A 13,815-nucleotide genomic window follows, 5' to 3' on the forward strand; every position below is an offset into this window, starting at 1 on the left:
AGTAATTGTAATCAGGGGTGTGCAGTTAGTATATAACCGTGAGACCGGCGGTTATAGTTAAACACCGTCATTAGAACTCTATAACCACCAAAACCGTGTTATTAAAACATAAAAAAAGATTCACTCCGGGGGGAAATTGAATCAGCTGACGAGGGAAACGGTGGAAGAGTTCCTGCTTCGGAGACTGCTCCTGCTGGAGATGATTCGGGAGAGGTCTGTGCACCAGCCCCTACCAAGAAGAGAAATCCTGGAGATCTCCTTAATAAACGGAGGTCTGAAATCTCTGCCCCTTTACCGATCAGAGAGGTAACCGCTGACAGGGAGTTAACCCGCTATCTCCAAGAATAACCAATTGACTCTACGGCTTATCCACTAGCATGGTGCAGAGACAATGAAACGCGCTATCCGCTCTTAGCAAAATTGGCACGTAAATACACCAACATGCTTCACCACGTACACGACCTGACCGGATTACTTTTGAGTGTGTTAAGTTACACAGCGCACGCCGCACTCACACACACCAAGCTATAATGTTGACAGGAGAGGGATAAACGTTTTATTTGGTAAGAAGTTATGAAGATAATGTTGGCATAATGACACCGTCCCTAAACCTACACATGTACGCAAACAATCAACTGCTTCAACTGCGCCTGACATTAGAATTATTTTTTTCTGAGATGAATATTACACTTTACATCAGATAAATAGCTTTTATAACACCGTATAAGTCCTAGTGGCCGTTGAGAGTTGCTATGGCATCCGTAAACAAACTCCAGCTGCTGGAGAGGACGGCGTCACATCTGCGGTAGACAAACTGAAAGCTGTGATGATTGCATGGTCCCCCCCCGGACCCTAAAACCGCGTTACGAACCGAACCGTGGGTTTTGTGAACCGTGCCGCCCCTAATATGCTCCTAAAACACAATCATCCGCTGCAGTTTTCATCCATTTTATTTATTGAATGAAAATTATAAACAGACTGAGAGTCCATGCTTTAATTGTTTTTGGTTGTTTTGTTCATTTATTGTGGTTATTTAAAAAAGTTTGTGTTAAATAGTCTATAGAAATTAAAGTTTATTGATATTTGCAAACGGTGTGCCTGCATTGTTATGCCATTATCATTATTTTAGATGAAAATAGTCTCAGAACGACAATATTATCGTTTATCGCAATAATTTCTTGGCCAATTTATCGTCCAGCAAAATGTCTTATCGTGACAGGCCTAACGTTAGATTGTATCAAGTCGGAAACCAGAAGAGAGAGAGAGAGCGAGAGAGAGATACGACAGTCCCTGATTAACGAGTGACGATGATGGCCAACTAAAGCGAAGTCTGGATACACTTCAGGCCTGTGATATTAATCTAACTGCAGTTTCGATTTTGGTTGGCAAGAATTATAAATAGAAGAGGTAAAACTATTAAAAACTTGCCGCATTCTTTATTGCGCGACTTCCTTTCCTTCACAGCTGTGAGCATTGGTTCCCCTAAACCCCAAACTTAACGTCAGAATCAGCACAATCGGTGGTTAATGTAAAATGCAGTATAACATGATTCGTCACGTGATTTCAGCAGATTGACAAGAGATCCGAATCCTGAATCGATTCACTGAGTCATAACGGTTCGAAGCTTTGTTTTAAAATCGGCCCATCACTATATAAGTCGTTATTTAGTTTTGTTTTTCTCGCACCTAAACTCTTCTGGTGTCTTCATAATGATTGTAGAGCCGCTGTAGTGAGATGGGCTTTGTATCGACGTCTTTAGTGCCTTTATGGGTCTTGAGAGAGGAAATGACATTGGTGTCAATGAAGGCCTTTCTGAGCCGTCGGATTTACACACTAATATCTTCATCAGTGTGTGAAGATGAACGGAGGTCTGACGGGTGTCCAACCACAGGAGGAATTAATGACAGAGTTTACATTTGTGGCTGAACTAACCCTTGATCAAGAAACCGTGAGATCTCACAGCCGCTTCATTTGAGTCTGAAGCCTCCAGATGAATCTACAGTGTTTCCTGAAGTGAAATTGGTTTCTGAACACGTGTCCACATTGGCAAACCAGACCGAAACCACAGATCTGGTTTCCACAGTCGCTACGAAACTAATCCGGCCTGATTTTCACACGCAAACCGCACCGGATGAGACCCGGGCCTTCAGAACGGCACAAACCCATCAGGAAACGATCAAATGCAGGTCTGTACGCAACACTAAACTCATCTGCGGGTCCTCGCTGCAGAAAAGCATTCAGGCCATCCTTAAAAATATTCTTGTTTGCCGTAACCCGACCGACCCTGTCAATTTAGGGCCGACTCAATTTTTTATTTTTTTTTCCTTTTAGTCCGACCGACTTGCCGGTTGTAAATTGGCTTTAAGACCGACCAATTTCTTTTTTTACTTTTCAAACAACTAATACAACAGTAATAAAATAATATGAATTATATTTTAGTAAGTATTATAAATGTATAAATTGCCTGGGCCATACAAACGAAGGCTACGTTCTTTCGTTTATAGAAAAACCCGTGACGTCATCTATGTTTACACTATGGTTAACGGATGTCACACTATGGCCTGCACGTGCGTTCGTTTCGGCTCGGCTCATACTCTCATTCACTGTAACGTTAGACTATTAAAGCCCTGTTGGAGATTTCGCCGCCTTGTGTGACAGGAGTCAAGACCATGGACACGTTACACACACCAGGCAAGTGCACTGCAGAGGGGAGGGCTTTGGGGGTTTGAGCCCCTGCCCTTTTTGAAAATGAATCAAAAGTGCCCCTCTCAACATTTATCATTACTATATTGTGGCGAATAAAACAGATTTTGAATTATAATTAATATAACAACGTGTACAAAACAGTAACAAATGGCGGAAAAGCCGTTTATCTTGTCTCTGTCAGTCTGAAATGTCGTTGTCATAACGCTTTGCTATGGGTGTCGTGTGTTCTGCTCGACCCCAGCGCGTGGTGGGAGCGGCGGCACTGGTTGTAGCTTGAAAAATAATGCTTTATGTATGGTTCTGTCGATGGATACACGTGCACTACAACAGCGATAATAAAAGAAAACATGGGCAAAACGGTCTATATTTGTAAACTGTGTTCAATGCATGCGAGTGCTGCCGTATGACCAGTCATTTTCGCCATCATCACTCAGTATATTCGCCAGAAGATGCGAATGAGAACCCTCTGCAGTGAGAGAAGATCTGTCTCTGTGCGCAGCGCGCGCACGTCTCACAGCGCGCAAATATTGAGTTCTTTCAAGTCTTGCGTTTAAACGGATAAACTCACACAAAAAGTATGTCAACATGTCGATCTTGATGAGTATCCATCAGACAGTCTATATCCCTTTAGAGAACTTTATACAGTTGAGAAAGACGAGCATATCTCTGTATTAGGTCTTAAAGGGGCAGTAGCCTTTACTGCTGTCTGTCAAACAAAAGATAAGGACTCACTCACTGCTCTTGATTGAATAGCTGGTTATAGCTACTTAATTAATTGAATTCATAAAAACAACTTTTTGCTTTTTAATATTCAAATGCACTAGTCTATATCACCAGATGCGTTGGTCTGGCAAGAAGTGCAAGCCACTTCAGAGACACAGATAGTTGCGTGCTCTGAGTTAACACAATCGAGCATAAAAATAAGAAACATATCACGGGAAAATACTAAAACGGGAAGACAGCGGGAAAAGAGCTAAAATACGTGAGAAACCCGGAAAAAAGGGAGGGTTGACAGCTTTGAGTCAATGACAGCTAGCTGGTGGTTGGACACTTTTCTTAAAGAATGCACCTGAAATTTATGCAATAAACATGTTTTTGACAAATATTTCAATTTGTTTGTGGTCTATATAGCCTGCAATTAGCCTACACGCCCGAAGGCACGGCTTGAAGACCCAGTCAGTGATGTCACGATATGCCAATTTGTTTAAATTCATACCTACGTAATCACCATCACCAAAAATGTACATTTTTTTTGTATTAAAATTTGAAAAAAAAAAAAATAGACCTACCTACCGACCCTTTTTTAAAAATGTTTTACTGTTACTGCAAACCAAAATATTTTTAAGGATGGCCTCGTTGTGAAGGTTAAGTTGTCGTCATAAAAACCACAAGAGCAAAAAAATATCAGCAGGAAAGGAGAAGTGAGAGTGTTGCCCTCCTGTGTGGCTCATCTAGGGCAAACAAAAATCAAATAATGTTTTTTTTAATGTGCTTTTCTAAACACATCTTGTTTACCAGCGCAAGCCTGACTTATCTCAGATGACCGTAACTGTGTCAAGTAGTTTTCATTTTATCTTAGTTTTTTTTTTCTCTCGTTCTTGATCATGTTTTAACTCAAGCCTCCCCTCCCGCACGCATCATTTCCTGTCCCTCGGGAGCACATTGTTCCTATGGTTTCCTGTTTAGAGAAGCGGTTTCGGCGATGGAGTCTGTAATCTGCACTGAAGGCCGTCGAACCCTCTCAGTCTCGAAAACAAACCTCTGCCCCACTGAGACTCTGGAGGACTTCCTGCGTTAAAAGGTCAGCTTACGCAAAAATGAAAATTCAGTCATTTACTCTCCCTCAAGTCTTTCCAAACCTGCATGAATTCCTTTCTTCTGCTAAGTAGATTTTGAGCAGCCATTGACTACCATAGTAGGGAAAAAATACTATGGTAGTCAATAGGGCTCAAAATCTGCTTATACACAAACATTCTTCCAAATATCTTCCTTTGTGTTCAACAGAAGAAAGCAATTCATGCAGGTTTGGAACAACTTGAGGGAGAGGAAATTACTGAATTTTCATTTTTGCGTGAACTATCCCTTTAATCAAGTCTGCTGTATTATTTTTGATACGCCTCTAAACGACGGGAAAAACGCTGCGTTTGGACTCAATCCGACGGGGTGATAGTTTACAGCATACACTGTAAAAAAATATAATCTATGGATGGATGGACAGACGGATGGATGGATGGGAGAATGGATGGATGGATGGATGGATGGATGGATGGGAGAATGGATGGATGGATGGATGGATGGATGGATGGATGGATGGATGGGAGAATGGATGGATGGATGGATGGATGGATGGATGGATGGATGGATGGATGGATGGATGGATGGAAGAATGGATGGATGGATGGATGGATGGGAGAATGGATGGATGGATGGATGGATGGGAGAATGGATGGATGGATGGATGGATGGGAGAATGGATGGATGGATGGATGGATGGGAGAATGGATGGATGGATGGATGGATGGGAGAATGGATGGATGGATGGGAGAATGGATGGATGGATGGGAGAATGGATGGATGGATGGGAGAATGGATGGATGGATGGGAGAATGGATGGATGGATGGGAGAATGGATGGATGGATGGGAGAATGGATGGAAGAATGGATGGATGGATGGGAGAATGGATGGATGGATGGGAGAATGGATGGATGGATGGGAGAATGGATGGAAGAATGGATGGATGGATGGGAGAATGGATAGGAGAATGGATGGATGGATGGGAGAATGGATGGATGGATGGGAGAATGGATGGATGGATGATGGATGGGAGAATGGATGGGAGGATGGATGGATGGATGGATGGATGGATGGATGGATGGATGGATGGATGGATGGATGGGAGAATGGATGGGAGAATGGATGGGAGAATGGATGGATGGATGGGAGAATGGATGGATGGATGGGAGAATGGATGGATGGATGGGAGAATGGATGGATGGATGGACGGACGGACGGACGGACAGACGGACGGACGGACGGACGGACAGATAGATAGATGATGGATGGAGATAATAAATAAATAAATGAAATAAATTATTATTTATATATAAATATAACATTTTTCTTAAATATATACATGCGTTTGTGTATTTATATATACATAATTATACACACACACACATATTATATAAAAATGTATTTTATTTTTCATTAAATCAAGATTAATCTATATATTTTTATATTTCATATGTGGGGCTTTAAAAGTTTCCCAGCTAATAAAAATATGTTCAAAAGGAAATGTTTCCAAATGTTCCCCTTTCGCTACGAAAGCCGTATTTCTGAACGATCTCAGGCGTCCAGATTTAAAGGGCTTTTCCTGCTTCCATTTTGCAAATGTTTGTTTGTTTCCATCCAATAAGGTCAAAATCCCGGCCTGATCATATATTTATATATATTTATATATATTCCTCATTAGTACATGGGATCTATGATCGCACCGGGATTTTGACCTTATTGGATGGAAGTAACGGCGCTGAGAATACCAGATGAGATTCGTCTGATATGCGGCTATAAAATAACACAAATACTGTTGTGCTTCTGGCAGAAAGTGATCGCTTCGTGTCTTAAGACATCAATGTGTCTCCTCGAGCCGCAGGATTTAATATGGATTCGTATGTGTGTGTGTTTTTTACTCTCATAGAAATACTCCCCATTGACATGCATTATACGAGCAACGGCTGGAGTTAAAAATCTTCATTTGTGTTCTCCTGAAGAAACACACACACCTACATGTTGGATGCCCTGGGGGTCAGCAGATAAACATCACACTCTCGTTTTTGGGTGAACTATCCCTTTAAAAACATTAGACGCACACCAAAGATGTGATCACTAACGGTTAACGTTGCTGGAAGAACGTTTGTTCATAGCGTTTGTTGGCTCAGCCGTGTGTGTCAGACTCACGTATATGAGGCCGGAGTAGTATCGCTCCTTCAGGTTGTGCAGCACGGACGCCTCGTTCAGGCAGGTGAGCTCCGCCATGTCCTCCACCTTGCTGAACTTGGGCGGGTTCATCTTCTGGATGTCATCCTTGTTGACCCGCACCTTCTTCCCCGAGTCGGCGAGCTCCACCACCACCTCGTCTCCGTGCTCCTCCTTCACCGAGCCGGGCTCGAACCCCAGCCGCTCCGACGGCACCCACACCAGCTTCTTGGTGGCCCAGTCGGCCTGCGCCAGCGGGTTGCTGACCAGGTTTCGGTCCACGTACAGGAACTTGTCTGCGTCCGACATGGTTTCTGGAAGCGAGAGAGCAGGACGTTAGGGGTCAGTGAAATGCCTGGTTTTATTAATATACACACATTAATAATAGCAGAGTGTTTATATCAAACACTGACTAGCAGAATAAACAAGAAACAGCAAAAATAGACAATTACATCATCCGCCCGAAGACGCTTTCACAGTTTATTTTCCCACTAAATATCCCGGATTGTTTGCACAGGCTATTCTAAAAGACAAACGCTTGGCCACACTTTAGAAGAATGATCATTAGTTAACATTAACTCATAATGAACTGCACTTATAAAGCATTTATTTATATAAATATCCTAATTAAAATCATTAATTAGGTCTTAAATAATTCTATAAACTATACTAATCTGCCAACATTCTTCAGATTTCCCATATTCGGAAGAAAACGCAAGGCTTATTCACACTTCAAGCCTGTCGCTATGTGGTTTCTAGGGTGTTCGGTTGGGTTTTGCATGTTGCTATGTGGTTGCTAGGGTATTCGGGTGGTTGCTAGGGCCATCACAAGGGTTCAGAGTATCTCTGATGTCAGCGTTTAACGTCTTAAAGGAAGTGTGTGTAAGATTGTGGCCAAAACTGGCACTGCAATCCCTTTCAGATGACTGTAGAGCGGTGTATCCCCCTCCCTCTGACTCGAGGTTGCCAGATTGGCTGCAGGATCAGCAGAACGTTTGTAGATCTGCAGCTGTGCTAACTAGAGCAGATCTGGCAACCCAGATGTCCAAACACTAAAGTCAAACTCACTTTAAACGGTTGGGTTTTGCATGTTGCTATGTGGTTGCTAGGGTATTCGGGTGGTTGCTAGGGTCATCACAAGGGTGGAGAGTATCTCTGATGTCAGCGTTTAACGTCTTAAAGGAAGTGTGTGTAAGATTGTGGCCAAAACTGGCACTGCAATCCCTTTCAGATGACTGTAGAGCGGTGTATCCCCCTCCCTCTGACTCGAGGTTGCCAGATTGGCTGCAGGATTAGCAGAACGTTTGTAGATCTGCAGCTGTGCTAACTAGAGCAGATCTGGCAACCCAGATGCCCAAACACTACTGACTTCGTGATTGGTCGATAGGTGGAGGGCGGAGCTTCAGGCCAAAACACAACATGACATCATCAAAATCAGTTGAGGGCGGCAACAACAACTTTATAATGACAATACCCTGGTCGGACTCCTGCTGTCAGTGATAGAAGTATTTCAAATTAACATGATTTCTTAATGTCTAGTGACGTGACGTAGGACCATTTTACGATTAATTGAAATACATTTCTTTCATACAGTCCCTTTAAATAAACCGCAGCTGAAGAGTGTCTTCAACTGATGTGAAGCATGCAAGCTCTCGAGAAACAGATCCACAAAACAAAGCACATTTCTGCACGTCTTACGCAATCCCTGAGGAATGCAGAGCCCGTCCAAACACAGGTTAGGTCAGCAGCTCGTAAAACACAGCACACGTCAGGGCGGAGAGCTCTCATGAAACGACACCGGCGTCCGTAATTACCACACACACACATACACACACACACACACACACAGATAGACATAGTGTGCGGGATGCTTTGTTTTAAATGTGGTCGAGCCAAACACACTGTTGATTACACTATCCAGAGACGTGTTTAGACAACGGCGTGCTTGTTTAAATTTTGTGTCAAAGAGCAGCGGGTCTCCGGTCGTTCACAGGAAGGGAAGAACAAGACTCAGTCCAAATAAAACAACGCAACTAACATTATAATAGACAAGAGTTAGTTATAATAGCACAATAAAACTATTAAATCAGAGAAAAACACTTCCCAAATCATTTACATTTAGTTACATACACTGATTCGACTTATCAACAAGAAATATATGACAAAGGGATTCATCCTAAGGGGGCAATGCCATTACAAATGGTTAAAATAGGCATGTCAAGCATTGTTTTGGAGGAGTACAGGGAGGGAAATGAGACGCAGTGAGAGCACTGACAGGATTAATTCAAGTGCTGAAGGAAAAAACGTGATTTTAGATGTTTTAGAGGCTGGGGAAGATCAAGCCACCGCTGAGGAACGGCGAAAGTAAAGGTTCTGGAAAAATGACTTTGTGGCTTTTCCTTGGCATTGTATATAATATAATAGCACAAAACGAAAGTAAACAGGCCAATATAATAATATAGAATAATGCAGTCTTATTTAACCCACAAACCTTCATTGCGGTACTTTATAATAGCGTTTATAAACTTAAATTGCACAATTATTGAGGTTATCTCAAATGAGTGATCAAATGACAAATAACCACGATCACATGATTAATCAGCAATCGCAATGGTATTTTGAACATACGGTATTTTGATGCAAATTCATGTCGCTTGATAGAAATCAAGACACTTTCAACAGATAAGTTGTGTGACACAACCTCACCCTACAAAAAAACAAAACCATGAACAAACAACAAGATAAGAGAATACATGACTCCACGGCATATGAGTATTGTGTTTGGAGGTGAATTATGAGAACCTGTTACCTGTCAGTGTCAAGATGGCTTTTTTTTAATTATACACTATCATTTTTACATATGCAATAATAAATTGAGTGTTGTCGTCTTTTCCAAGTTTTTTGGATCCAAACATGGTGTTTACAAAAACTCTTGGCGCGAAGGAACTGGTAAGGCAGGTGAACACACGCAGGTGTCTCCCAAAAACACAAACACTCATTGAGCTCAACTGAACTACAGCACTGCAAGCCCAAACAGGCTCAAGATGGCCGACAGCGGTTCCCACGCGACACACACTGCATCTCTACAGGAGAGGGTGGGACGCAACAGGTCTGACCAGATCACACACACACAATCAGACACAACAATCATGTGCGTGGCTTCAAAGGACAGTCCAGAAAACGCCTTTGGTTAATTTGTGTAAGTTTATGGTGGAGAATTACGAGCAAAAGTAATGGGAACAAGATTGGAAATGACTCAAAATAATCAAACAAGCTTCACAGTAGTGCTGTGGTCAAGACCAAGACTAGACCTCCTTAAATTCATCTAAAAGATCCTCATCTACTGTCTGAGAAACCACTTTAATAAATAAATCTCATTACTGTCCGGCTGTGATAGCGGCACAGGGTTTGCAGCGGGACTCGTGGCGTTTGGGAACAGGTTTGGGCGGTTAGTATTTCAGAGCCGCGCGCTCCATTGAGTCTGTCAGGACGGTGAGTTATTTCAGTGCCTGACGCTCCTCCACACCCTGAGCAAGAGACGCATTCCCACATGGGAGGACTTTGGCTGGTCCAGATTTAAACGCGCTGATTATCATGTACTCGCAATGGCAGACACTCATGCAGAGCTGACAGAACCGAGAGAGTAAAGCCAACACGGAGCAGTAAACTAGACCATATTTAGACATTCAGAGACTATCCTCATCAATAGTCAACAGGCCAACGCCCGGTCGGTTAATAATGCATTGTTGTTTTCCTGTTTTCCGACATTCATTCACTCATGCCACTGCAGCAGAACAGGCTGTTTTAATTGCAAAAGTGAGAGGAGAAAACAGAAGGTTCTACACTCTAAAAAAAAATCTGGGTAAAAAACAACCCAATGTTGGGTCAAATATGGACTAAACCCAGCGATTGGGTTGTTTTAACCCAGTGAATGGGTTGTTTAAGCAAATATTTAACCCAACCGCAGGGTTAAACCAACCCAATTGCTGGGATAGTCAATATTTGACCCAACATTGGGTTAAAACAACCCAGCATTTTGTAAGAGTGTATATGGACTCTTCATCAATCATATGTAGAAGCAGATGTTCTTAGTTTTAATAAACTACTTTTTTTTTCATTCCATTTTTATGAAAAACTACTTGTAAACATTCATCACTAGGGGGGAAAAAAGGGAAAAACCCCATCAGACAAACGTATTATGCAATCGCTAAAGGGAAAGTTTACACAAAAAAGTGAATAATGGTAACCAGGGCCTGAAATGCTTGGTTTCCAACATTCTTCAAAATATCTTCTTCTGTGTTCAGCAGAAGTGTGAACTCCTGCAGGTTTGGAACTACTTGAGGGTGCTGAAATCATGACCATATTCATTTTTGGATGATCTATCCCTTTAAGAACATTTGCCTTTATGGCATAAAGTGTTCTTTAACATTGAGTCTAGAACCCTATGATTCTACATAGAACCCCGCTGAATGTTTTCTCTTCTTTCCCAAGAGTTGTAGACACTGCATTATCCATTAACAACGGCTGTGGATTTGGGAAACACCCGTTTACCAGCCATTCGGTCTAAAAATGGCCAAACACTGGTTAATCCATGGGAAAGGGGATGGTTGGTTAACACAGCATTACTGGTTAATCATTGGTTAAAACCGCACTAGCACTGGTTGTGTGTGTGTGTGTGTGTCTGTGTCAACCCCTTGAGAAAACACATCTGCAACAGACCATTAGCACGGCAAACGGCAGACAGAGAGCGAGGCGACCGCTGGGCCGTTCCCATGATCCCAAACACGATGACCCCCGCAGCTGCTCGCCATCTCACAGGCTACAAAAAAGAGGGTTCTAAAAGAGTTCTAAAGGTTCTAGAGTTCTAAAAAAAGAGTTCTAAAAGAGAGTTTTAAAGGTTCTAGAGTTCTACAAGACAGTTCTAAAAGAGTTTAAGGTTCTAGAGTTCTACAAGACAGTTCTAAAAGAGTTTAAGGTTCTAGAGTTCTAATAGAGTTTTAAAGGTTCTCTAGAACCTTTAAAACTCTATTAGAACTCTAGAACCTTAAACTTTAAAAAGTTCTTTAAGAGAGTTTTAAAGCTTTCTAGAGTTCTTCAAGAGAGTTTTAAAGGTTCTAGAGTTCTTCAAGAGAGTTCTAAAGGTTCTAGAGTTCTTCAAGAGTTCTAAAAGAGAGTTTTAAAGGTTCTAGAGTTCTTCAAGAGAGTTCTAAAAGAGAGTTTTAAAGGTTCTAGAGTTCTACAAGAGAGTTTTAAAGGTTCTAGAGTTCTAAAAGAGAGTTCTAAAGGTTCTAGAGTTCTAAAAGAGAGTTCTAAAAGAGTTTTAAATGTTCTAGAGTTCTACAAGAGAGTTCTAAAAGAGTTTTAAAGGTTCTAGAGTTCTACAAGAGAGTTCTAAAAGAGAGTTTTAAAGGTTCTAGAGTTCTTCAAGAGTTTTAAAGGTTCTAGAGTTCTAAAAGAGAGTTTTAAAGGTTCTAGAGTTCTACAAGAGAGTTCTAAAAAAGTTTGAAAGATTCTAGAGTTCTAAAAGAGTGTTTTAAAGGTTCTAGAGTTCTACTGGTGAGTTCTAAAAGAAAGTTGTAAAGGTTCTAAAAGAGAGTTTTAAAAAGTTCTGAAAGAGTTTTTGCTTTGATACCAAAGAAGAGCATGTTTGGTTCTCCCTAAAGGACCTTTCAACCTTGCGTGGTTGCACTAATGCATCAAACTGAACAGCCAAGGACGAACTCGCCACAGAGAAACGATGGGAAATGTAGTTTTATAGCTCATAAAGCATCTCTGTTGCAGTCGATGAACATGTAATTATGATCTGCTTACGCCGTGAATGTTTAATGCTAGACTTGAGATTGCCCGGTGAATGTTTTCCACAACATGTGGTGTCGTTCATCTGCTAAATACAGTCATTAGTCCCTCTTCTGCTCGACCACCCATCGGCGTTCCAGGAGTCCCTGCGTTTATCAGCTTTATCAGAGTTATTCCACCCGTTCTTTTCATTTCTGCTGGTTACCCCATCCTTCTCTCCCAGAACGGGTCACACCCTTTTCCTCAGAAGACTTACGGTGCTTCTGAAGAATACTCAACACAAAAGCCCACGACGGTTTCTCAATCAGACTGTTCCTTAACCTGGAGCATTACATGCATTCATATTCCTACACGCATTAAAAAACATTATGTCTGGAATCACATCTAAAACCCTCTTTTGCCATTTTGAAAACTAAACAGACTTTATGTGGATATACAAAAAAACGAGCTGTTCTCAGAGCAATTTATAATCAATGAATACCATGCATTTATGACAATATATAGCTTCTGACCTACTAGAGCTGCACGATTAATCATTACAAGATTCCAACACCCACGCAATCTTATTCCTAAATGACAGCTATTCACCGGAGTCTATTTAACCTTTGACAAAACCACAGCAGAGCCAGAGAGAGCAGTTGAGGGTCTGGGACTCTGGGATAAAAGTTTATAGTTGGGATATAGGCCTAAACACTGATGTCTACAGTAGCGATCAACATGAGCGAATCACCTTATGAAAGCAACTTGACACTTCAAATGAAGCTTGTATCAATAACATCGCCTGATGCAATCAAGTGACTGATTACAATTATTTGTCATTGAATCATTCAGTCAAGAGATTCATTCGAAAATGCTGATTCATACAGGAATGAAGCATTTATGAACAAATCATTGAATCGTTCATTCAAGAGATTTGTTCAAAAATGCTTATTCATCAACTAATGAAACAAGTGAAGTCTTTATGAGCGAATCATTGAATCATTCATTAAAGAGATTTGTTCAAATACGCTGATTCATCCAGTAATGAAACAAGTGAAGTCTTTATGAGCGAATCATTGAATCATTCATTAAAGAGATTGTTCAAATACGCTGATTCATCCAGTAATGAAACAAGTGAAGTCTTTATGAGCGAATCATTGAATCATTCATTAAAGAGATTGTTCAAATACGCTGATTCATCCAGTAATGAAACAAGTGAAGTCTTTATGAGCGAATCATTGAATCATTCATTAAAGAGATTTGTTCAAATACGCTGATTCATCCAGTAGTGAAACAAGTGAAGTCTTTATGAGTGAATCATTGAATCATTCATTAAAGAGATTTGTTCAAATACGCTA

At 41.2% G+C, this 13,815-nt stretch overlaps 1 protein-coding gene across 4 annotated transcripts in view; it reads right to left on the minus strand.

Moving 5' to 3' along the window:
* Window positions 1-13,815, minus strand: part of LOC137091422 (myosin-9-like) — a 75,832-nt gene that overhangs the window by 48,254 nt on the left and 13,763 nt on the right. For all 4 annotated transcript variants that reach the window (XM_067455847.1, XM_067455828.1, XM_067455856.1 and 1 more), the window contains exon 2: window positions 6,665-6,996. In XM_067455847.1, the coding sequence (XP_067311948.1) occupies window positions 6,665-6,991 (327 nt within the window). In that variant the 5' untranslated portion in view covers window positions 6,992-6,996. The remainder of the gene's footprint in view (window positions 1-6,664; window positions 6,997-13,815) is intronic.

Source organism: Pseudorasbora parva, chromosome 2 (assembly GCF_024679245.1).
Source record: "Pseudorasbora parva isolate DD20220531a chromosome 2, ASM2467924v1, whole genome shotgun sequence".
Classification (NCBI taxonomy): domain Eukaryota; kingdom Metazoa; phylum Chordata; class Actinopteri; order Cypriniformes; family Gobionidae; genus Pseudorasbora; species Pseudorasbora parva.